This window comes from Seriola lalandi, unplaced genomic scaffold, assembly GCF_002814215.2.
Source record: "Seriola lalandi dorsalis isolate HSWRI2012SDOR001 ecotype SW California unplaced genomic scaffold, Sedor1 jcf7180002054673, whole genome shotgun sequence".
Classification (NCBI taxonomy): domain Eukaryota; kingdom Metazoa; phylum Chordata; class Actinopteri; order Carangiformes; family Carangidae; genus Seriola; species Seriola lalandi.
This window is the reverse complement of record NW_019525226.1, coordinates 541,289-564,674: the sequence shown is the minus strand read 5'-3', so window position 1 is coordinate 564,674 and position 23,386 is coordinate 541,289. Positions and strand designations below refer to the sequence as shown.

Genomic DNA, 23,386 nt, shown 5'->3' with positions numbered 1-23,386 from the left:
CATCAAGAAGGCATTAAGGCAAGAAGCACATTATCATATACAGAGGTCATTGAATGTGCTAGGAAAACATGAGACACATTATAGAGGAGGTTTACATTCATGTGTATGTGATATTTCTAAAGTCTAGTCTACTGTTAAAGAGTGCTGATCCATTAGAGCGTAGAGTAGTTGTGGGTTGAGCAGTGGGGAGTTGAGAAAGGCTCTGTCTATCAGTATGTACACAATGACACCCTTTCATATTTGTTCTTCTGTCTGAATGTGATTGTTGTGTATTAAAGGCTGTGCTTCACATGGGCCAAACTTGTTGGCAGAGGGTGGGGTTGATTTTCATTTTCTTTTTACAAGAGATCTATTCTCCACTATGTGTGTGTCTATTTTAGAGTAAAGCTGGAGAGAGTGGGGTCATGAACATGGCAGCCAGACAACCCAACAATCCAGCAGACTGTAGTACAGTCAGCGTTATACTGATGGAATAGAAAACAGCAAAAGGGAGCATGAAGTAGTCTGAAGTGAGAGGAAAAGTTGGGAGGGAGTTGGCAGTGTGTCAGGAGTCGACTAGAGCCCTGCTCAGTGCAGAGCTGACGCACTGAAACTAAGAGAGACAGAGAGGGGAGGGGCAAGAGAGAGACGGGCAGCAGTGGCCAGATGGAGCCCTGTTTGTTTTGGAGTAGCTGACTGCTGCTGCTGCTGCTGCTGATAGCAGGACAGTCTATTAACACTGGTGTGTATGAGGGGAAAAGCACATCACACCCTTTCTGTGCAACAACAGGACAACAAACCATTGTTTTCTGCTTATGTGGACAGGTCTTCTGTTGTAGCTGTGCTGCTCACTGTGGAGGCTCTCTATGCAGCTCAAGGTCACGAGGATCCAGCAGCAGCCTCAGGGAGCTGTCCCATCTGGATCTTGGGACCCGCAGAGGCAGGTGGACGTAACTTTCCCTATCGTAGCTCCCAGACTCTATATGCAGACACTATGGAAGGCTATAGGACTCTGAAGAGGATGTGAGGCCTGGACTACTGTCAGTACCTCCCACGACAGCGTCAGTTCTCCGAGCCTGATCCTGTGCCGGAGTCGAGGGGAATGGGCCCAGCCTCACTGCAGGAGGAGAGAGAGCTGGAGAAAGAGTCCAAGGAGGAGATGGAGAGCTACCGCTGCCTTCTGCAGGCTGGCTCCCAGCTTGAGAGCACTCTGCAGCGTGAGTACACACCATGCTGACAGTGCTCATTTAACTTCTGGTGGCCACTCTCAGGCTTTTGCATAAACTATTTTCCATTACTACATTTTACATTGCTCCTCTCAGCACAGCGCAGCAATGAAGTGTTCTGTAGCAGAAGTCCATTTAGTTTGATTTACAATGTTCATTTTTAAGTTCTTAGAACCGTTACACGAGGTAACCGGAGAACTGCACACTGTCTTTAGTTTGTCAGTATTATTGATGTGCCAGTCCCTGCAGCTTTGCTATAACTGTGGGCCATTGCAGGGATTATGTCAGCTATTTTAAGCCATCACAGATGGATAGATATTTATCCATAGTGATGATTTGTAACCTGAATATCTGTAGATTGAGGGTTGCAGATCAGTGTGGGACATTGATGGAAGAAAATGCATACTGTTGATGTCAACTAACCCCTCAAGAAGAAAAAATAAGATGTTTACAAAGTCCATAATGCAGCTTTCACTATTCAGGGTGTGTTGTTGTGTCATGTATTGAATAGCGAGGCTGATACATTTTTAACGCTTTCTATCTTCAAATAGCAACTGGTCTTTTTCATACACATTTTCCAAAAGACTGTTATGTCAGTTGTGAAAAGCTTCAAAAACAATATTACACACATTTGTTGGTCATCATTCTGGAGGTTTGTCATGTCAAATGGGAGAAGGGAATGAAGGCAAGGTGATGAGCAGAAATAGCTCCTGAGGTGACTGACAGCTTCATGGAGCAGCTTCCTCCAGAGGCTAATGTGATTACTCTGGGATCTTGGCAGCCTTGAGTTATTGTTTAATTTATGAACCTTTGCCTCTTTATGTCTCCTGTGGGTTCATTGTACCTGGGCTGGGGTGTGTGAACAGAGACAGCAGGGAATAGGCCACATTGTGTTTCTATTTATACCAGGTGAAGTGTGAAATGTGAGCCTCGCACCCTGGGTTTTGTCCTAATCTTCTTACAGGAGATGCAGCGGTGATAAAGAACACACTGCTGTATGAACCAGTGACCCCAGATTCATCATTTACTCCAGGGGTAATGATATATGATCCTTTACCTAGCTCACCTTCTGCCCTCCGTGCTCTGCACCTGCACAATATCATTCTCAACGTCGTTTTAAATCACCCCTGCTCCAACAGACTGTCCGTGAGTGTGTGAGCCTTCCTTAGTTCATTTAAAGAATACAAAAATTTCAAAGTAAATGTACAATTTACACAATACTCATGACACAAGGCTTCATGACTGTGTCGTTAGAAAACACCCAGTAGAAGACTGTGCTCCCATGAGAGTAAATCTTCAGTTTGCTTGTTAGTTAAAAGTCTGTGTAACAGTACAGTAAACCATGAACGACATTTTGCCAAGCAGTATTGTAGTTACCACACAGTCTAATAGAATTATGAGACAGAAAGTCATGTGAATCATGATGAATCAACACACATGACAGAGGCTAACAGCCCATAGCACAGTAAAAGCTGAATTTTCCTCCTTCCACTTCAACTACACTCCAGCTGTCATTTCCACAGCTGTCAGCACTCTTCAGACACTTCAACTGCTTTAACAGACTGCTGTCGATGCTTACGTACTTCAGCTCTTCAGTGCACACACTTCAACTATCTCGAGCAGTGCAGCTTTAACTGAAATTCTTTCATTGCTTATTGTCCAAATGACAGTTCAGCTGTTTTTGTCTCTTATACCTCAACTGACAGTTTAACATCGACATTTCCTATTGGTTCAGCTACTTTCAGGACTTGCATACAAACTGATTACTCAGCTGCCCACAGGGGCTTAAATGTGAAATTGAAATTTCAAATGCCTCAACAAGACACTTCAATTTCCTTCAACTTCAAATGCTTTAAGTGCTTCACTTTAAACTGCGATACTTCGGCTTGAAAAACATGAAAAACTATCAACATTTCAGGTGCTGAACATTAAAGGCATTGAGAGGCCTTCAGAGTCACAGCCTTGTGACGCCATTGTTCAGGGTTTACCACCGAGCTCTAGTTTCCACATATCCTACCAGTTAAATTTTCAATTTCCTTCTGCCCTTTTCTATCAGAATGCAGCCACCCACCAGTCTAATCCCCTTAGCACCAAAAGCTTTGTTTAGCAAAATATCTCATGACCTAAAAGCGGTATGAAGCTAGGTCTCTGTGTACTATGAACATGTTTGTATGTGGAAGAGGGGATTTCTTGCTCTGCGAGGGATTACATGTGCCCGCTTTTTGAGTCTCTGTCAAATCAGAATGAATATAACATCTCTGCTGGGTATGTGCACTCTCGTCATTCTCTATGATTCACTAAGATTTTACTGTGTGAGTCAAGCGTGGTGCTATACCATCAATTGGTTAGCCAGTATAAAAGATATATTTATATTATTTTATTCCCGTTGAAAAGACCAATCTCTGTTTCCTGCACAGAATGCTTTAGTCAGTACTCAGGCAGAAGTCATGTTCTAACAGCTACAACATGTTTGGGTTTGATACTTTGCCAACCTCATAATATTGACATTGTACCGGTGCCTGTAAAGTGTATGCACACTCCTATGAGGTCTAAGACGCCCCTAAATAGAGATTTGTTTTCACTTGGACATAAAAGGCTTGTCAGAGAGCCCAATGAAACCCACCCTGATTCTATGTTGTAAAAAACTAAAACATGAAAAAGTACAGGGCGGTTAAAGCTTTTGTAGGAGCTGAATGTAATGAAGTCAGTTTAGATGTTTTATCACTGTTTGGACAACAGAGATAAGCTTCAGCTTTGTAGATTGAAAGGATTGGTCTGAGTCTGAATCTGTTTGACTCGCACCGAATCTCAGTTTCCATCCACACTGGCAAACATTGCTCTTTATCTGTGTGCACGAACATAAGAGCAAACAGAGGTTATTTGATTTTCACCCTCTTGCATTATCCTGCATGTCACCTAGAAAGGTCGTAACACAAGCGTGAAGGGAACAAGCAAAATAACGCTGTGGTTTGTGATTAAGCCATTAATCATGATATACCTGTTCTACAGGCTTTAACTGTTAAAGATGTATGATGGATTTAGTTATTATACCTCAGTTTGAGGTTAAAACACAGCCTAAAGGTACATACAGTACATGTACAGTTACTGCTGTGGTTAAGAACCTGACATATTTTATCTAATTTTTTCCTTTAATTTTCTTCAGTCGTATATTATCAGACAAAACTCATGTGGAACTTTATTTGGCAGTGTTGCCAGATGCAATGAATCATGGGATGAGCTGCTACTCAGGCAGAGAGAAAAAAAAGGTTTATTAAAAGTGTTGCAGTTTGCAGCACCAGCTGATCTTCCTTTGATCAACACTAGAGGACCGCAGTGTGTGTGTTCTTGTGTGTTTTTGTTTTTTAACATCAACTTGAGTGCAGTCAGATCGGTTCTAATCAGATGTTGTTGGCTTATTGAATCATGTACTGTCCTACAATGTTTCGTATAAACAATTCACAGTGTAATATCTCCTCATATTGCATTTATCTCGATGGAAAAAGTACAATTGACGTGACATCACATCTATTCATTTAAGTCTTGTCTCAACTTCCTGAGGGTCTCGTGGCACAGGGTGTAAACAGTTATATAACTCTTCCAGTGTGACGGTAACTTTACCCTGCGTCTACACTTTGTGTACACAGCCCAGCCATTGGTCCTGCTGTGGCCTGGCTTGGCTTAGCTCCTTTCTGTTACAGATACACATCAAATATTTAGCAGGTACCAGCAGAGCTCATTACTTGCTCCCTGACAACCTGTCGGACACTATTACTGCAGTCGACTCATGGAAAATAACATCTTCTTTGCTCTTTCTTTTGCTTTCTATCATCTTTTTTTGACTGTTTTTCTATCTCTCTGCTCCAATTTATATTTAATGTTTGTATCCATTATGGATGAGGAAGCGATGAATTGTGAGCCTGTTAATCTGTTGCGTAAACCACTGCATAGAGGCAGAGTCATTTAGTTTAGTATGGTTTAAACACGTTCATGCCTCAGTAATATGTGTAATTTTTGTACCTGTGTCTATTGTTAATAATTGTTGTTTGGAGAGAAAGCTTGAATTATACTCTATGTCTCACTGTATTTATGTGAGCTTGTTTTAAAGAGACATTGCCACTGTAATGTAACATCAACTAACATGCCTATTAAGCCTAAACGTGTCCCCTGCCCCTGGATAAGATCATCCAGTGCATTAAAAGTTCTGTAAATGTAACATGAGCACAGTCTCAACATATGATGCACAAGTCAATGTGTCTGCATTTGACCCATCCAGCTGAATGTTTCCTGGTTCACCAGAAGACAGACGTGAGCCTCTTTTGAACTGCACTGACTGCTCTATAAGAGACTGTATGCATTTACTGGCTACTCATATTAAAACACTAATGGCACCGTGCATGAGATGTGGGCCATCTGCCAGTAAACCTAACATCTACAACATCAATTCAGATGCTACACAGTAAATGAGCTAATGTGTTTTAATGATGTCATTGTCTTACTTGCACCAGGTGCATTGATTTACATAAGCCACAGCGTTTCCAGCTATCTGCTGATCATGATCATGGAACACATGCAGTGATATTTAATAATGTAAGAGGAAGTGCAAAACAGGCTGAGACTGGCAAAGTTTCAGTGAGCTGTGTTCTTTATTTTTGGATTAAAGTTGACAGGATATTTTGGGCAACTTACTTTTACTCTTTAAATGCTGCCACTTTCATGTCAAAACTTCAGTGAAAAAAGATTCACTTTTGTTGCTATGGTAAAAATGTCCTTTAGACCATCAATTAAAAACGTATGTGAAAGGAAGGTGTTGTTTCACTGCCACCAGGCATGGTAACAACATCTATGTTTAAACATCATTTAAATGTGTTGTGTGTTTATACTACTCTGCTGTGCATATTACTAACTTCCTCAAACCTTAGTTGTTAAAATGTGTGTATCTTCTTCCAGAGGTGACCGTCCCTGTGAGCATGAAGGAGGTGGGAGGCTACATAGAGAAACAGGTGGCATATCTGTCAGGTGAAGCCTTTTTGTTTAATAATTTCTAAAACATTAGCTGCATTTTGTCTCATTTGAATCTGATTCTCATTGTCCCATCTAGTGCTACATTTATTTATTTATTTTTTACTAAAAGCCTATCTGGACATAATTTTATGTCTTATAAAGAAAAACTAATTGCTTATATCTTTTATTCCCAGGGGGCCGTGGGGAAGACTCCAGTGTGATCATCACCCTCCCTGAATGCTCAGCTTTCAGTGACATTCCAGAGGAAGCTTTAGCCAAAGTCTTTACATACCTCACGCTCATCCCTCGGTGTGTCCTACTTCATTTATTCCTGTCTGAGTCTCTCCCTCTTCTTTCTGCAGTGCACCAAAAGCCCAGCGCTTATATTCTGAGCACAGCTGGCCTTCACTGCTCCTCAGCTGACTGTGTCAGATGTCCTACTGATGCCCTCTATGTCCAATCCTCACTCTCCCAAGAGATTAGGAAATCTTAAATTACATCAAGTCCAGGCCTTTTCCCCCTGATGTGTCACTGCAGAGAGTTTTAGGTGATAAATAAGTAATGTATGTAGTTGTGTTGCACGTATATTATAAATTATATGAATTTACAGTGAGTTAGATATGATTTGACCAATCTACCTGGTCTTTACTGGCTGTTCTTTCTCATTTTCCTGTCTTGCTTTAAAAAAGTATATTTTTAATGACTGCACAGAATGATATTGCAGCTGCATATAACTGCCTAATTTTTCTTGCAGAACAAGGCAACCTGGAGTCAAATTTATCATCATTCTAGACCGAAGACTGGATACATGGGCATCTATCAAAACTGCACTCGCCAGGATAGCAGTGAGTTTCATATTTCTTCTCATCAAAGTGAATTATTAGATGCATCTAGATGCATCTTTAATATTAGTAGTGATTAGATACAAAGGTGCTTTACAGTTCAGACATGCACAGTGCCAGTCTCTGTATATTTTACATTCATCAGTGCTTGTGAGCTACGTGACTGTGCTTTCAGGCTATTGTTTTATTAACGAGTTGCTGTCCATGGTGCTGAGAACCTGAGCAATACTCGGACAGTACCCACTAAATGAAGACTGTACAGTGTTTTCGGTCTGGTGTATTCCTCTGAATGGTGCATAGTTTAGAGAGTAGCCTAAACATTGTTTCTGTTGAATGTCCCATGACATATTGCTGTAAATGTATGAGTAAGCAAAAACTGTGATGACGCGGGGTGCTGAGGAGAGGATGAGGATGAGGATGAGGAGGAAGGTTGACGGGCGGGAGGGAAACATTGCAGTCAGCGCTGCCACCCTCTGTCTGAGAGGCAGCAGGCAGCAGCAGAGCTGCGGCTGTGCTCAGGCAGCCGGAGGGAGCTGCATACCTTAGCTATAGGCATCAATTTCCAACGGGCTGGCGGGAACTTAACATTTAATCGAGATGACTTCCAACACCATGGCTGATTGCTTTTACCGGCGGGGAGCGCCGAAGATCCGGAGGAGCCCGGTAACGAGCTGCCGAGTAGCTTGATTCACCGTGTGCAGAGTTTAGTCGAAGTTTTTGGGCGGGCAGGGTGAATGCGGCAGTGGCAGCGGCTGTGGCTGGTGCCGAGTGTAGCACTGCGGTGCGCAGCGCACTTCTGCTTAGTCATGCAATTGGCTGTGCGTGAAACCTGAATGACACCTGATCAGACTGATGTGTGGTTGTTTAATGCATGTTTATTCTGAAACCTGAAGCGTGATTAATTGACCTCTGTGGTCGAGTCGGGACAAATGAATGTCGAAAGTTGTGTCGATGCAGATGCATTGTTGGTATCAGAAGTTTTGATAGAATACATACTGCAGGAGCCAGTGTGTGTATATACATAATCAATCTTGCTGCAGAGCCACCTTTTGCATGAATTGTACCTACATGATGTAAGTGTGCTAGTCCCCACTGGGAATGAAGACAGAGTAAAATGAAATGTACATATTTTAATTAAATTGAAGGGTGCATGCCACACAGTGTATCTACATCTGCAATGAAATCACGTCCTGACATGCTGTTGTAATGTAGCCTGTGTGTCTTGAGTATGACGCAAAAAATGAGCAGAAATCCCTGCACAGTCAGACACTGACCTCAACTTGAAGATGAAATGCAGCATATGACGAGTATGAATGGTGTAGAGACTGAACCATGAATCCATTAGGCTGACAGTAATCGCCTAGTGAAAGAGGAGACCTGAAGTCGCCCCTATCAGATACGGAGGGATGCTTTTGTCTCAGCTCTGAACTCCCTCAGTGCCAGTTTGCATAGAGGAGTTAGTGACTGTGTGGCAGTTATATGTGTGAATGTGCAGATGTTGGAAAAGCTGTATGTTTGTTGCGTGAGCACCACAGAGAGCCTAAATCCATAGTTTTTATTTTATACTGAGTCATCCTCCATTATTATGCAACATCATTAATATGACAGCGATCATCTTTTCCCTCTTCAAGGCTTCCTTTCCTGGGAACCTCCACCTGGTCTTGGTGCTTCGACCCACCAGCTTCTTCCACCGCACTGTTACTGACATTGGCTTTCGCTTCAGCCAAGAGGACTTTATGCTCAAGATGCCAGTAAGGCAGCTCCTCCTCAGTTACCAAACATGTCCCCATCACAACAATATACATCTCGTTCTTGTCACAACCCTGATGTCCATGATTTAAACAACTATAAAAATCCTGGGCAGTATGTTAAACATATTTCTAATATTTATAGTGATGTTAGTGCTTTATTTGTAAAGTATCATCAATGAAATTCTGATATTTGTTGTGCCATTTCCAGAGTCAAAAATTACATGTAATGAACAACCTCTTTTACATGCCATATGGTTCTGATGACAGTTTATCTCATATAACATCTTCGATCATCTTGCCAAAGAACTTTACTTGAAAACCAGCCAGCTGGCAAACACTGGCACGTTTACAGAAATGAAATACATATGCATTCTCTTAGTAAATAAAGAAATTAAATTAATGAAATTACAGAATTTACATAGGGTTAGGGATTGGGTTAATTTGTCTGTTATAGACCAATCATCTCTCCTGCAGTTTATTTGAGACTTGCTAAACTGTTTTTTCTTTAAAAAGAAAATCACTGTATCTCATAAACAGCAGCTAGTGATATCATAGAATTTAAGGAAAAATTAAACACCACTCTTGTGAATTTGCTAAACGTACAAAGTGTTCTGTGTGAGCTGTCAGATTTTGTCTGCACCTTTAGGTGGTGATGCTGAGCTCTGTCACAGACCTGCTGCGCTACATCAGTGAAAACCAGCTGACGTCAGAGTTTGGAGGCACTTTGGATTACTGTCACAGTGACTGGATTGTTTTACGAACGGTACGCTGCAGATCAATTGTGACACTTATTAGGAAAAAAACATTCACCATCTCCCTGTTACTTTCCTTTATTTTCTGAGGCTCAACCCTCCTCCTGTCACCACACTAGTTTCTTCACCACAGTTGCATACGTTATATAAGCACCAGTATTAGAGTGTTTGTGTGTTTTTTTGCTTCCCCTACAGGCTATTGAAAGTTTTGCTGTAACAGTGAAAGACATCGCACATATGCTACAGGGCTTTGGCACTGATCTGGCAGAGACAGAGCTGCCAGACAAAGGGAAGGCCATTGAGTATCTTCTTGAGTGTCAAACTGACAAGTACAGGAAACTCAAGGTAATGTTTCATATGTTTTCATATAAGATGCATTTATCAAAATTAACACAAAAATATTTTGTATTATTTTATGAAGTATTTATTTTGGATTTCTGCTCTGTTTGACAGGATGCAATCAGGTCGGTGTCAAAGGAGGGTCGTCATCTTCTCTCCAGCCTGGAGACTTCTGGGAAGGAGGATGACTCCCAGTGGGATGTGAAGCTCGACTGGGAGACAGTACAGAGGTAAGAGATCTTCAAGCAGCCTTTTATTTCTTGTATTTGTTTATTTATTTTTAAGATTTGTAGATAAAAAGTGTAATTTAAAGTCTTGCAATCTACAACAGGGTTGGCTACCTTCTTAAATGTATATTCTTTAGTCCAGTTATAAACCTCAGATATTTTACTCAGCACTTTACACATGGCATTATTATTTATTTTTAGGCTTCTTGCCCAGCTCAGAGACATGGAGTCAGCCTTTGATGGCTTCTTTGAGAAACATCATCTGAAACTCCATCAGTACATGCAGTTGCTCAGATATGAACAAAGCTTTCAGGAGGTAAGGATTCCGTGTATATATGTTTTTGTGTGATTATGTGTGCATGCGCGGCCCTCTCTCCATACTCCCCAGAGGATAACACCATGAGATATATTGTCTTTTGTCTTGTGCAACCCCCAGGCTCAAGTTTTAATGTGGGCTTAGCCTCCATGAGCCACCAGGTTGACTTAAGACTGTTTTTCTTTTTAGTCTGTGTGTATATGATGGTGTGTGTTTTCTGTCCAGATGGAGTTGTGTCTGGAGCATCTGATGGCTCAGGAGAGGGCGCTGTCTATATCCGTAGACACTCTAGCTCAAACAGAACAAGCTCTCAAAAGGCTGGACAGTCTGGAATCTAATGCACAGGTCAGCGTTTCTCTATCCTGCTGTCAACATCAGTAACTAACGGCACTTATTAACTACATGTTTAATAAAACTGACTCTGTCCTTCCTGTGCGTCTTTGCCGGCTCTGTCAGGAGGTGGTGGCTCGAGCTCAGATCATCATCCTTCACGGACACCAGCTGTCAACCAGTCACCACTACGCCATAGCTCTCATTATGCAGCGCTGCAACGAGCTTCGCCACTACTGTGATACACTCAATGCTGCTCTCAAGACCAAACACTCTCGTCTTCTGCACACACACCAGCTGCTGCTTTGTCTTGGTCAGGTACTGACACATGTGCTTCTATTTACACCCACATCAGGACACACATATACATGTTTATAGTTGTACATATGTGCTCTCTAACTTCAGGCCCAAACCTGGTGTGATGATGGAGCATATATGCTGGCCAATCAGCTGGTAGAAAGGTTCCAGTCTAAGGAGGGGGCCCAGGCTGCCTTAAGGGACATTGAGAAGTTCCTGGAGGGGGCTCCATCTGTGCTGAGCTCAGGACCAGAGATCTTGGCTATTGAATACGAGGCTGTCATCACACCTCAGCTGCAGGTCAGATCCCACAACTATGATGCTTTATCGCTATAGAAACATGTGTCAAATATTGGCCTGCAGTATGACCTTGTTGCCATCATTTTAAATCAAAACCCTGCTGTTCTACCTCTGCGCCGTCTCTCACTCCCCTTCTCCTTTTGTCCCTCTGTTAGGCCCATATTGGGAAAACGTTTGAGAAGCATGCAGCAGTGCAGCAGATGATCCAGAACCGGCAGGCTTGTCTGAAAAAGCTGGCCGATAAACATGTCCGACCGATCCAACTGGTGGCTCCCAGGCCAGAAAACCCACCACGCTCCAAGTCCCCGCTCTTCTCCCCCAAGCATGGTACAGTACAGACACAGACACACACACACACGTAATCTTAACTCAAAAGAAAGAATCATTGTTGAAATAGAGATTGCGTCACTTCATTCATGCACACTTATGGAAAAATACTGCATTACAGCTGATTAAAAAGCATTAGTCTTTATGGTAAGCTGCCCTAGTTTGCAGCATATACAGTAGGCGTTTCACAAATTAACTCCCTACACACCCTCCCTTGGTTCCCAGGCCCAGTATGGGGTCTGGTCTCAGCCTTTATGGCCTGGCACCAATCCCTCTCCCTGCTGTATCTTTCCTTAAGGCACCATGCCTAAATTAACACATCACAGGGTCCCACTGAATAGGCCTAAGGTGTTCCTAAATGGGCTTCAGGGTTAGCAGGCCACCTTTACAAATAAGCAGGAACAAGGGTAGGTGGTATAATCAGTCCAGTGGGATATACCTGACTGCTCTATTAGTCAGGATAGAAGCTATAGAACCATATGTGGTTCATATACATTAAAGAACCTTTCATCTCCCTCTGTGTCTCATGGGAGGTTGCACAAAGCTAACCATATACACTAGTACCCAATTAATACTGTATGTGGAATCTGGTGAGTTTTTATTTGACTGTATCTACTGTGTGACTGAATGTGTCTCCAACCAGTGAGCGTATGAAAGCAAAATGATAAATATGCTTTTTTCTATTCCCATTCATGTCTTTAAGGCTTTGTTCTCCATGGTAGGAAGCCATGCTAATGAGAGTCATAACAAACAAAGTGAGAGTGATCATGAACCCCTCTGGGGCTCCCTCAATACTCAGGACACCACCTATTTAAGAGAGGAGATTAAGGAAGAAGTGGTTAGCTTAAATTGACTTGATCCAGTACATGGATGCACACACATACATTTATGCATCCCACTGATGACTATAACATGGCACATGCAAAGGCACAAAACTCAGCTTGGACGAGCATGTGAGGATTCAGCTGCTAGGATCAAAAAGGACAAAGACAGTTATGCCAAACACTGTACATACTGTTTCCACGCCAAACCTTTAGTGGAGGCTGCCTATTATCATTGATGACCTCATATGTCCATCATCACTGATTTATGTTTTTTTTTTTAATTACTGGGGAATTTAAAAAAGGTCATAGGCAGGGCAATCATATTCACAATGTGCACACAAAATAATTGTTTTTGATTCAGAACGGGTGCTTAAATTAGAATTAGTCTCCTCAATATGCCTCATAAGTGCATATAGAAATATACTTTGTGTAAATTACATTCCCAGTCTTTGATGAGCTGCCGCTGCCTATGATCTGTTTTTCACAGGTGATGGTTTGAAGTTCACATTCGACATCTCTCTGCCTGGGAAGAGAGCATCCCGAAAGAGCCCCAACCCGAGAAAAGTAAGATAAAACAAATTTTTTTATGTTTCTGTTTCATCTGTTTATTTACTTCCACTTTTGCAGCTTCTTGAACCCTCACAATATGAAAATGTTTATCTAATAATTTTCTCCTCTAACTCGTACCATTTGCTCCAATATAATAATATTTTCTCAAAATCCAAATGGAAGAGTCAGTGTTGTGCATCTGTGTTGTGTTCAGATAGAGGTGATTCATGACTACCAGGAGAGTCGGAGCTGTGTGTCATATGGTCTGGAGGGAGAAGACAGCCCAGATCTCTTGAAGCGGTGAGGAGGCGTCATCCGTCCACCCATCTGTCTGTTCTTAATACTGTTCTTGATGTTGTTTACTTCGTGGTTCTCTTTGTTCAGTGCTAATGATGCCCTCTGGCTCTTTCTTTGTCTGCTTCTGTGTGTGTTTGTATGCTTGTATCACAGCCATGTGATGAGGGAACTCGTAGAAACTGAAAGAATCTATGTGGAAGAGCTGCTGTCAGTGCTGCTGGTGAGAAAACACACTTTCTTACTGTGTCAATGTACACCATATGTTGTATATTGATGTTTATTTGTTAAATGATTCCTGCTTATACATCTTATATCAGATATACACAAGCCATATACTTCCTGAAATGTGTTGCTGTAATTAAATATTGTAGGGTTACAGGGCTGAGATGGACAACCCAGCTCTGTGGGGGCTTTTGCCCCCAATCCTGCGCAGCAAGAGAGACATCCTCTTTGGAAACATGCCTGAGATCTACAATTTTCACAGCAGGCAAGTGATTAATGCCTCACATCACACATGGTGTAGACTTATTTTAACATACCAAGAATGTATAATAATGCATGCAAGTGTGACCATGACACACAAAAATAGACACAATTATGTCAAGAATTTTTATTTATACTCGTACTGTTGTCGATGGTGTGCAAGATTAAGTATAACAAGTATTTCTGTAGAAAACCCCATGTATATACCACTTTATGCACTGAGGTTGATGTGTGACCTTTGACCTTCTGGGAATCCAGGGTCTTCCTTCAGGACCTGGAAGGATGCCTGGAGGCTCCTGAAGGTGTGGGAGCTTGTTTTCTGGAGCGGGTGAGATGATAAATATTTATGTTGTGTAGCGTCATTATATTTTGATCATTTATTCATCTTTTTTTCCACACAAATTTCTCTTTTCTGTCTCCTCCAGAAAGAGAGTTTCCAAATATATGAATGCTACTGTCAGAATAAGCCACGCTCTGAGGCGCTGTTGAGACAATTCTCAGACTGCGCCTTCTTTCTGGTCAGTTTTGCCATGATTCTACCTTCACACCAACAGCAACAGATTTTTTGGGGTTTGTTTGGTGTCATGCAAGATACAGTATGTTTACAGTATTTCAAGTTCTGTAACTATTTGAATATTTGTAGTTGTACAGTTCTAAACTGATTAATACCACTGTGCTGGAACAAAGGCAATTTTAAATTACAGTGTAAAAAGCTTGTGATTTGTCATTGTCAAACATTACATTCATGCTGGTTTGTTTTCCTCACAAAGGAATGTCAAAAAAAGCTGGAGCACAAACTGGGCCTGGAGTCCTACCTGTTGAAACCAGTCCAACGCCTCACCAAATATCAGCTGCTGCTTAAGGTTAGACAGAGAGCAGGGTTCTGCCACAGACAGACACACACACGACATAGTATAGTAAGGCATAAAAACTTCAACTTGTAGTAAGGCATAGAAATGTCAAAAAATGTCATATTATAGTGAGGCATAAAAACGTCATAGTATAGTAGGGCATAAAAATGTTGAAAAACGTCATTGTATAGCAAGCCATAAAAATGTTAAAAAATGTCATAGTATAGTAAGACATAAAAATGTATAAGTATAGTAAGGCATAAAAATGTTAAAAAATGTCATAGTATAGTAAGTCATAAAAATGTTAAAAAATGTCATAGTATAGTAAGTCATAAAAATGTCATATTATAGTGAGGCATAAAAACGTCATAGTATAGTAGGGCATAAAAACGTCATAGTATAGCAAGCCATAAAAATGTTAAAAAATGTCATAGTATAGTAAGGCATAAAAATGTCAAAAAATGTCATAGTATAGTATGCCTTTTTTTTCAACATTTTTATGCCTTACTATACTATGACGTTTTTATGCCTTACTATATATGCCATTTTTTGACATTTCTATGCCTTACTACAAGTTTAAGTTTTTATGCCTTACTATACTATGACTATAACACTCAAAAAACTCACTGATAGTGGGCCTGATGCTTGGACATCAGTCAGCAGCAGATCTTGTTGACACAAATATCACAGCAAGCCACTGAAATAAATGATAGCAACTGGGTCAGAAACACATTAAAGCATTTTAGTGTATTTTCAATACTTCATTCTTCCATCACAACAGACAAGTTCGTTGTAAGTTCATACCACAAGAGAGCACTGTTGTACCTACTGTATTTATGTATGCTTTTATATATGAATTTGTGTGTGTTCTCAGGAGCTGCTAAAATACAGTACAGATTGTGAGGGGACTTCTGAACTGCAGGGGGCACTAACAGCCATGTTGGACCTGCTCAAATCAGTCAACGACTCCATGCATCAAATAGCCATCACTGGATATGAGGTGAACCAGATCTTCCTTAACAGTGATAAATGTGCTATAATGTGCATTTTACAGAGAATATATTTATAACAAAGTCTTACACATAAACACCTCCTTCCGTTATGTGCAGGGTGACATCTGCGAGCTGGGCCGCGTGTTGATGCAGGGCTCGTTCAGCGTGTGGATCAGCCATAAGAAAGGTCCCACCCGCATGAAGGAGCTGGCTCGCTTCAAGCCGATGCAGAGACACCTCTTCTTGTACGAGAGAGCTCTGCTCTTCTGCAAGCGGAGGGAGGAGCATGGAGACGGCTCCGACAAGACGCCCTCGTACAGCTTCAAGCACTGTCTCAAGGTTGGTCTGTGTTTTTGTATTGTATTTTTATTATATTTTTGATCCACTGGTTAAAATATTTTACGCCCATGAATACCAAAATTAAACATATGCTCTGAGTGGATCACTTATTCTAGTACTCAGAGTGACTACATAAGAATACAGTTGTGACACCATGTTGTTACAGACTAGTGGTGTCTCAAGTATACAGCCTATATAAACTTAAAAAACACAGAGCTATAGATAAATACTGAAGGTGGGTTTCTACCTGACATGCTGCCAAAGTTACTGCAACAACTTCATATAACAAATGCATTATTATATTGCCAAAGTTCATCTCACACAATCACTTGTTCTCCGTCACTCTGACTAACACGCTCTACTAACGATGTAGTGTAGGACAAATAGTTTGGTGTCTGTGTTGTTATGAGTTGCTCAGCTGGCCACAGAATCCGCTGTATTCCTGCAAGACTCCTTTTGTTGTGTGTGTTGAAGTGCGGAGGGTGTCACACCAACAGCTGCTGCCGCTGCTGCTGCTCTTGATTTATTATTGAGGATGTGGGGAGGAAGCAGTCACACAGCGGAGGTGTGTCTGTGAGTGTGAGTGTCTGTGTTCTGACAGGACAGATGTGTTACATGATGTAAATCTGATGTATGAGGTGCTGTTTGTGCTGCTTGTCCTAATGCTGTGTGTATGTGTGTGTCAGTGTAAACAGTGTATGTCTCTTGGCAGATGACTGCTGTGGGGATCACAGAGAACGTCAAGGGAGATGTGAAAAAGTTTGAGATCTGGTACAGTGGCAGGGAGGAAGTGTATGTGGTTCAGGTAAGGAGTCTAAAAAAAAGTTCAATGCTAGCGAGTTCAGCAGGTTAAAGACAGTATGTGACTAATAATTCAGCACTTACTTTTACTGTACTCACTAAGATTTCATATTAATTAACAATTAAAATGGCAAATACCTTAGATACCACTAGGGTGTTTATTGACCAAACAGCAGATACAGGCCCAACAGAAGAAATGGCAGCATTGTAACTAGCCTATGATAGAAAGAAGTACAGTACATACAGAATGTTGTAATCCACTGACCGTCTTGTTCAGCCTGTTGCGATGTTTCTGTTGTCTGTCAGGCTCCTACATTGGAGGTGAAGATGGCCTGGCTCAATGAGCTGCGCAGAATCTTAACGAACCAGCAGAAGCTGCTTAGAGGTCTGTGAAATACATAAATGTGGGTGTAAGAACAAAGGTCCACTTACTAACTTTAGAGATTTGAAATGCTTTTCACTTCCCTCAGAGAACATGAGGTGTGTTCAAAAGCTCTGAAATTTGTAAGTGGACCTTTGCGTTTAGGTTTTCTTCACCATATACTGTTCTCAAAAAGAAAAGAATGAACATACAAGCTCAAAATTGATGTTCTGTCTGGAACATTCAATCCATCTGTACATCCCCTCACAATCACTCGTCCTTCCTCTTCTCATAGATGAAGCATATCAACATGGACAAATGGTTGAACACATGCAGCTTTCTCCATCACTCTCTGAGAGGTCAGTGTCTATGGTTGTTTACAGATACTGTGTTTTCAGTAATGTGCTAAGCGCATGACTTTAGGCTACACTTGCACAAACGTACAAACAAAACAGGCAAAACACACACATGCAGTCACAGCACTACTATCTGCATTTGCTGAGTTTTCATATGTGATCACAGCTTGAGTGAATGTGACGATATAATTTCTGGTGCCGTGGTAGAAGGCTTTGTAAGTGTGTGTGTGTGTGTGTGAGAACAGGGGCAGGCCCCACTCTGTCCACTGCTGTCTGGTTGCCTATCCCCATTCCTCCCATCCCCCACCTGCAGGGGCATGCGGCCGTCCAGAGGGGTTCCCAGGGGCTGTCTGCCGGGGCTGGACTTTGTCTCGCTGTCGGCTGACGTGTTTCTGTGCCTTCGTTCCCGGAGCCCCCGTCCCCGAAGCCCCCGGCAACGGCCCCGGCCGCGCCCCCGCCACCGTCCCCAGCGCCACTGACCTGCCCTAACGCTCAGTGGTAAACTCAGCCTGGCTCACCTTGCCTCGGCCTGGCATGACCCACCTGGCCCGTCTTGGGACCAAAAACCCAGGGCTACTGTGTTTGCATACGGATCGCCACCTGCAACCCTTTTTATAGCCTCATTCCGGTTCATAACTGACCCCCCCCCCCCCTCCGTTGTCACGTTAACAGGCCTGTGTCTCAGCAGCTCTTCCATGGTTTTTCTAACATGTCAAAAACAATCTCTGCATCTCAGATTTGCTATTTTGCATGTAATGCAAAGGGCAAACGAAAAGAAAAGAGTTCTGGCTTCATTCCATGAATTTTCTTAATTTCCTCATGACAGTTGCTTTTTAAGGTGGGGCTTGTTTTTTGAGATCTGATCAAGCTACTGTAGAATTTTGCTCTCAAGAAACATTATTACTCAGCATGTAATAATAGAGTGACCAAATCTAATTTGGATCTTGATAAATTGAGACCAGATCTTCCCTGGTGATGACGCACGTGTGAACACTGTGTCAGTCAGTGGTCTGCAAGTCCTAATTTCCACCTTTTACAGAGAATCTTGCACACGGCTGCTCTGTGCTCTGCTGTCTGGCTGGTGCCTGAATGGTCATGGCTGTGTAGGGAAACAACAGGACTGAGTTGTTCCTTGGCACTGATCTGGGGCCAGCTATTCTGTTCCCTCTGTTTATAGATATGGATCAGATTGAGGAATTGAGAGCTGACCCCTAGATTGTGTGGCTGAGGATAACATCTATCCTGAGTCCGTCCGCTGTCTCTGCACTGCATTTGGTGACACGTGCTGTTTTGTGTTGTTCACCCAGCAAGCAGCAGAGGGCGTCAGTGAGCTCAGAAGACACAGAGTCGGGGAGGAGCAGTCCAGACCCCCAGCCTCACTCCCCTAAACACCAGCACAACCGCAGGAGTGAGTTCATCTCATCTGTTCACATTTATGCCATAATCAAGTAGATACTTAGTAACTAAATCACAGAAAAATGTTATGGGATTTGATGCAAATCAAAATTGCTGTGAAGACTGTTGCTGATTTTCTCCGTAATCCTAAACTGATATAGATATTTGGCTTTTCCCCCTCAGCAGTTCAGGTGTACTTTGACCTGAAGAACCAGGTACATCGAGGAATTTTGGGGAAAAAGGTCCAGCTAATGAGATTAGCTTTTGATTCTACGTTCTTGTTAATTTCCCAGTAAGTGACAAAGGGGTTATTATAATGTCGACATAGTTACTAAGTATCTACATGGTGCATTTAAGGTGTAGTGTTGTGAGTAATGTGTTCATCAGTACCTGTAATAGCCAGAGTAATGTCCGTGTCCCAGGTTGGCCCGGCGCTCATCACTCGGTAGACATCTGCGAGGGTCTGGAGGAGTGGTCTGGAGGTCGGGACGCTTTCCACCCATCTGATACAGAGGAGGAGGTTTTGGTGCAGCTGGTGAGACCGAACACAGTTACATTAGATACAATAAAATACATCAAGAGATAAACAGTGAGACCATCCATGTCTTTTTTTCAGTACTTTATCTTTGTCTAATTAATCATCTAAAAATGACATGGACTTACTGTATATTCATGTACAGGACAATCTCCTGTACTGAACTGAGGCAGACAGAAGATAAATCAGTGGCCATGACACCAGAAGCAGAATTTGAACCCTCACATTCAACTATGCACCAAGACCAGTCCGTTTAGTAGCTGTTGTAGATTTCTATCAGATCACCCGATCGTCCTCAGCAGATGAGTCGTCATGGACGTGTAGATGTTCAAATTTTTCATTTTCCTGAGAACTCTAAACTCCTTTATTTTGGAAGCAGCAGTTGACAAAGCTCTATTGTTGTGTCTATATGTTGTGTATTATAAAATCTTCAAAAGAATTTAGCTGTCATTTTATTTCTGTCAAAAAATTTTCCATACACATTACAAAACTTCTAAACTCATTTTTTTTTTTTTTTTTTTTTTTTTTACAAGGGAGAGACATTATATCAGACATATTTTTTACCACTGCCCCTGGTTTGTCTAAGATGTTTCAAAATTTTGTAGCCCGTTTTCTAACAAAGATTAAGAGCAAGCAGCCCATCAATTTGGTGTTGGCCTTTCCATATTGACTGCATGTCACGTACTCCACATGGTAAAGCCCTTAGCTATTAAATATTTATGAGTTGTTGTGCCTAAATAAATAAATGTCTGCTGGATGTTCCCAGTTTAAATAAATGTGTTTTCTGTCTTTGAATGAAAATGAAATAGTTTCTCTCTTACAGTAACATCATCCATTTGAACTGACATATTTCAGAAGACATTTAAATCCCCTCGCTTTTCTGAACTGACGTTTTCATTCTCTTATTTTTGTTTTAATTCTTTAATTCTTGTGGCCCCTCTGCGTGTTCATATTGTTCCTCTTTGATATTTTGTTCTACACTGTGCCTTCTTATAACGCACTTTGTAACTTTTGCTTTCAACACAGCTATAAAAAGAAAACTACTACATAAATAAATCTTTACTTACTTTGTGCTTGACAGTTTTTCCTTCTGTGTTAGGCTCCAGGCAGATACAGGGCTTTGGCCGACTGTCTTCAAAATGGACCAGACAGCATCACCATCAAATGCGGAGACGTCATCCAACTGCAATGTGAAGACAACAAGGGACGCTGGTGAGTTCTCAGCCCATCAGCACACAGGATGTGATGTAAACTAGTTTGTCACTGTAACAAGTGATTACCCAAACTATCCCGTATGAGCATGGGTACAAGTTCAGACAGCGAAGAAAGACAACATGTGGCAGCAAAGTGTATTTATCTAATTTCTCCCCATGTTTCTCTCACTCTCATCTCTTTTCTTACTATTCATCCTTCAGGCTGGTGAAAAATCTGAGTCGGCGACAAGAGGGCTTCATAGCAGCTGCCAGCCTGCAGCTGATTATAGGAGACAGCAGCCGAGGACACTCCTCCAGACTAGGGGGTAAAGAAAAGACATGGGCTTCAAGATGACAATATACTCTAATGTTGAGCTCTGGTATTTCTTGACTTTGATTTTCTTCTTTAAAGTCTCTATATTTTCTTGTAGACCCAGGGAACCTGAAGGCGAGAAAGCTGAGCTCCCCGTAGAGAAGAAAGCACAGAATGTGAATCTAATATTTACCTGTGGATGATGAACAGACAGAAGGAACAGATTGAGCCATAGCTGTCTCATAACTGATGCACTATCAGCCGCCCACTCCTCACTCCCTGGTGCCGTCTGCTTTCTTCAGCACAGTTCAGTCATTAAAAAGAAAAAAAATGTGGGAATCTACAGACCTGATTTTTTTTTTTTCCCCTGGGTGTTGATTGACAATCCACTGGGCTGGTGTTTTCTGATAGTGAAGGTGTGCAGTGGCACCAGCACAAAAGGCACAGGAACTGTTAAGCCCTCTTGGACAATCAATAGCTGATCCCTGGATCCTGATTGGTCTTCCTCTTTTCTGGCGCTCCATCTGCAACACACATATAGTCAGGATGTGAGGTTGCTGCTGCAGGAGCGGGTCATTTCGCAAACTGTGGACATTTTTCAACCCTTCTTCATTCCAGCTAAAACTTGAGGTTACAGTATCTCCGAGTGTGTGTGTGTGTGTGTGTGTGTTTGTCTCGTTGTGTGCTGGATGGATGCTTACCCAGGATTTGCCTGAAACGTTTCTTAAAGCAGTGACTTTTCTACATATACGGTATCATTTTTAACATTTATTGTACCTCAGTGTTTCATCTTTGTGTAGTTGTAGTAGTTGACATTTTCCATTGAACTACTTCATTGTATTTTTCTTACATTTCATTCCTTAAGGCAAAACTCTTCTTTACAGTCTAGGAAGTTAAAATGCCAAAATGTGCCATGCCATAATGCCTTTTTTATTCCTGCTCTTTTAGGGTCTCTTGTATGTACTGTTTGCAAAATCAAAATACTCGTCTTGCTTTAACCTGACCTCACAAATATCCAACAGGCACTTTATTAAGGTGGAAGGACAAAATAGACAAAAAGCCACCTATTGTCTACTGAATGTGTTCTTTGCTTGCCGCTTTACCTCTCTCACTGTGCATTTCCCCTTATTCATGCTGTTACTCCCTTTGTTTGTTCTTGAACGATGTGTTGGGGAGGCAGGGGAGTCGTACCCCCCACATGCAGTCTGCGGTTGACGTGTCAGCGATGGTAATGTAAGACAGAGGCCGACGTGATGAAGATTGATGGCAATGTATTCCTCGGTGTGTGCCGTAAACAAATCTGAGGCGCGTGCCACAGAGCACCAAACATTGTCATTCTCCTCAGGATCTTTTGGGAGCCGACTGTCAGTCACAGCTTGGAGAAGGGAGGGCGAGGCAGATTAGCAGAAACAGAAAGAGAGAGATTATGCTCTGTGTGCCCCTCCATCACGGAGGCAGATTGTTTCCTCCTCACCATTACAGCTCAGTTAATCTCGGGGTTCCGCATTAAAAGGGATCATACAGCCAACATGAAATACACCCTCTGTGTCGAACGCTTAATTAAATATTGATTGCAGACTTATATGAATTTACCACATCAAATCGAGGCCCCAGTCGGAGGGCTGCCTTTGATACGCTGTGTTTGATATGGAAATGAGTCTGGAAAGCAGCAGGGGCGGCTTTGCACTACTACCTATGTTGTTAATTTATTTATTTTGCTGTCATTTTGTTCCTTCACATTGTGAGGTATCGTGCAGCTCCATATGAAATTACGTCTCCATATATTTACAGGAGCTATGCTTGACTGCACAAAAACAACCCCTTAATTTTTGCCTTTTAGCTTATACGACAAAATTTGATGTTTTCTTTAACTGATATCCAAAATGCTGCAGATTTTGCACATATTTTCCAGGTTGGAAAACAAAAAAAAAAACCCTGCTTGTATCCTGATGAGCCAAGTAGCCTAAACTTGTTGCTGAATGTTTCTTTAAAATGAAAATGCATGGCAACTGAGCATCAAGCAGGTTTGTATTGTTACACAGTGACTGTTCTAAACTGGCTTCTTTTTGTACAGCTTCAGTTCTGTATTAAATAATCAAATAAAATAAACTATTTATTGCAAGAACTTTTGTTTTGGCAGTTGAAATAATTCAATAGTTGGTGACATGTTTGGCTCAAAGCTAAGGCTACTCTTTGTCATACACCCTGCTTTAATCCATTGCTTCTGTATTCTTGTTTTAATGGAGGCCAACTTATATAATAAAATCGTGCGGACGTTTCTGGTTTTGAGAGTTTTTAGTCGCATATAATTTGAAGTCTGGATTTCTAAACATCCTTTTTCTTTCTCTGCTACTGAATACCTCAACTTGTAGAACATTTGTTCACCAGCAGATGGGAGTGTTGTCTTTCA

At 41.8% G+C, this 23,386-nt stretch overlaps 1 protein-coding gene and 2 long non-coding RNA genes across 4 annotated transcripts; 1 reads left to right on the top strand and 2 right to left on the bottom strand.

The window, feature by feature from the left end:
* Positions 1 to 678: 678 nt before the first annotated feature.
* Positions 679 to 23,101, top strand: mcf2a (MCF.2 cell line derived transforming sequence a). The gene is made up of 30 exons (XM_023421702.2): positions 679 to 1,196; positions 6,153 to 6,221; positions 6,401 to 6,515; positions 6,961 to 7,051; positions 8,680 to 8,799; positions 9,446 to 9,562; positions 9,747 to 9,896; positions 10,005 to 10,120; positions 10,319 to 10,433; positions 10,659 to 10,778; positions 10,890 to 11,081; positions 11,169 to 11,360; positions 11,516 to 11,687; positions 12,999 to 13,075; positions 13,275 to 13,360; positions 13,511 to 13,577; positions 13,729 to 13,844; positions 14,099 to 14,168; positions 14,266 to 14,358; positions 14,611 to 14,703; positions 15,566 to 15,691; positions 15,801 to 16,022; positions 16,735 to 16,827; positions 17,130 to 17,208; positions 17,480 to 17,543; positions 18,848 to 18,948; positions 19,358 to 19,470; positions 20,570 to 20,682; positions 20,886 to 20,989; positions 21,095 to 23,101. The coding sequence occupies exons 1-30, from the start codon at positions 1,082 to 1,084 to the stop codon at positions 21,133 to 21,135; spliced, it is 3,342 nt and encodes a 1,113-aa protein (XP_023277470.1). The 5' UTR covers positions 679 to 1,081; the 3' UTR covers positions 21,136 to 23,101.
* Positions 13,953 to 15,910, bottom strand: LOC111666372 (uncharacterized). The gene is made up of 4 exons (XR_002761579.2): positions 15,772 to 15,910; positions 15,319 to 15,388; positions 14,656 to 14,723; positions 13,953 to 14,159 (listed from the first exon to the last, which is right to left on the bottom strand). It is a non-coding gene; the product is annotated as an uncharacterized LOC111666372 (long non-coding RNA).
* On the bottom strand, positions 16,961 to 21,445 carry LOC147818238 (uncharacterized). 2 transcript variants are annotated; one of them, XR_015438171.1, is made up of 5 exons: positions 21,325 to 21,445; positions 20,872 to 20,982; positions 20,538 to 20,653; positions 19,326 to 19,467; positions 16,961 to 17,210 (listed from the first exon to the last, which is right to left on the bottom strand). It is a non-coding gene; the product is annotated as an uncharacterized LOC147818238 (long non-coding RNA). The 2 variants fall into 2 exon arrangements; XR_015438170.1 differs by lacking the exon at positions 21,325 to 21,445 and having other exon boundaries at positions 20,872 to 21,008.
* Positions 23,102 to 23,386: the final 285 nt, after the last annotated feature.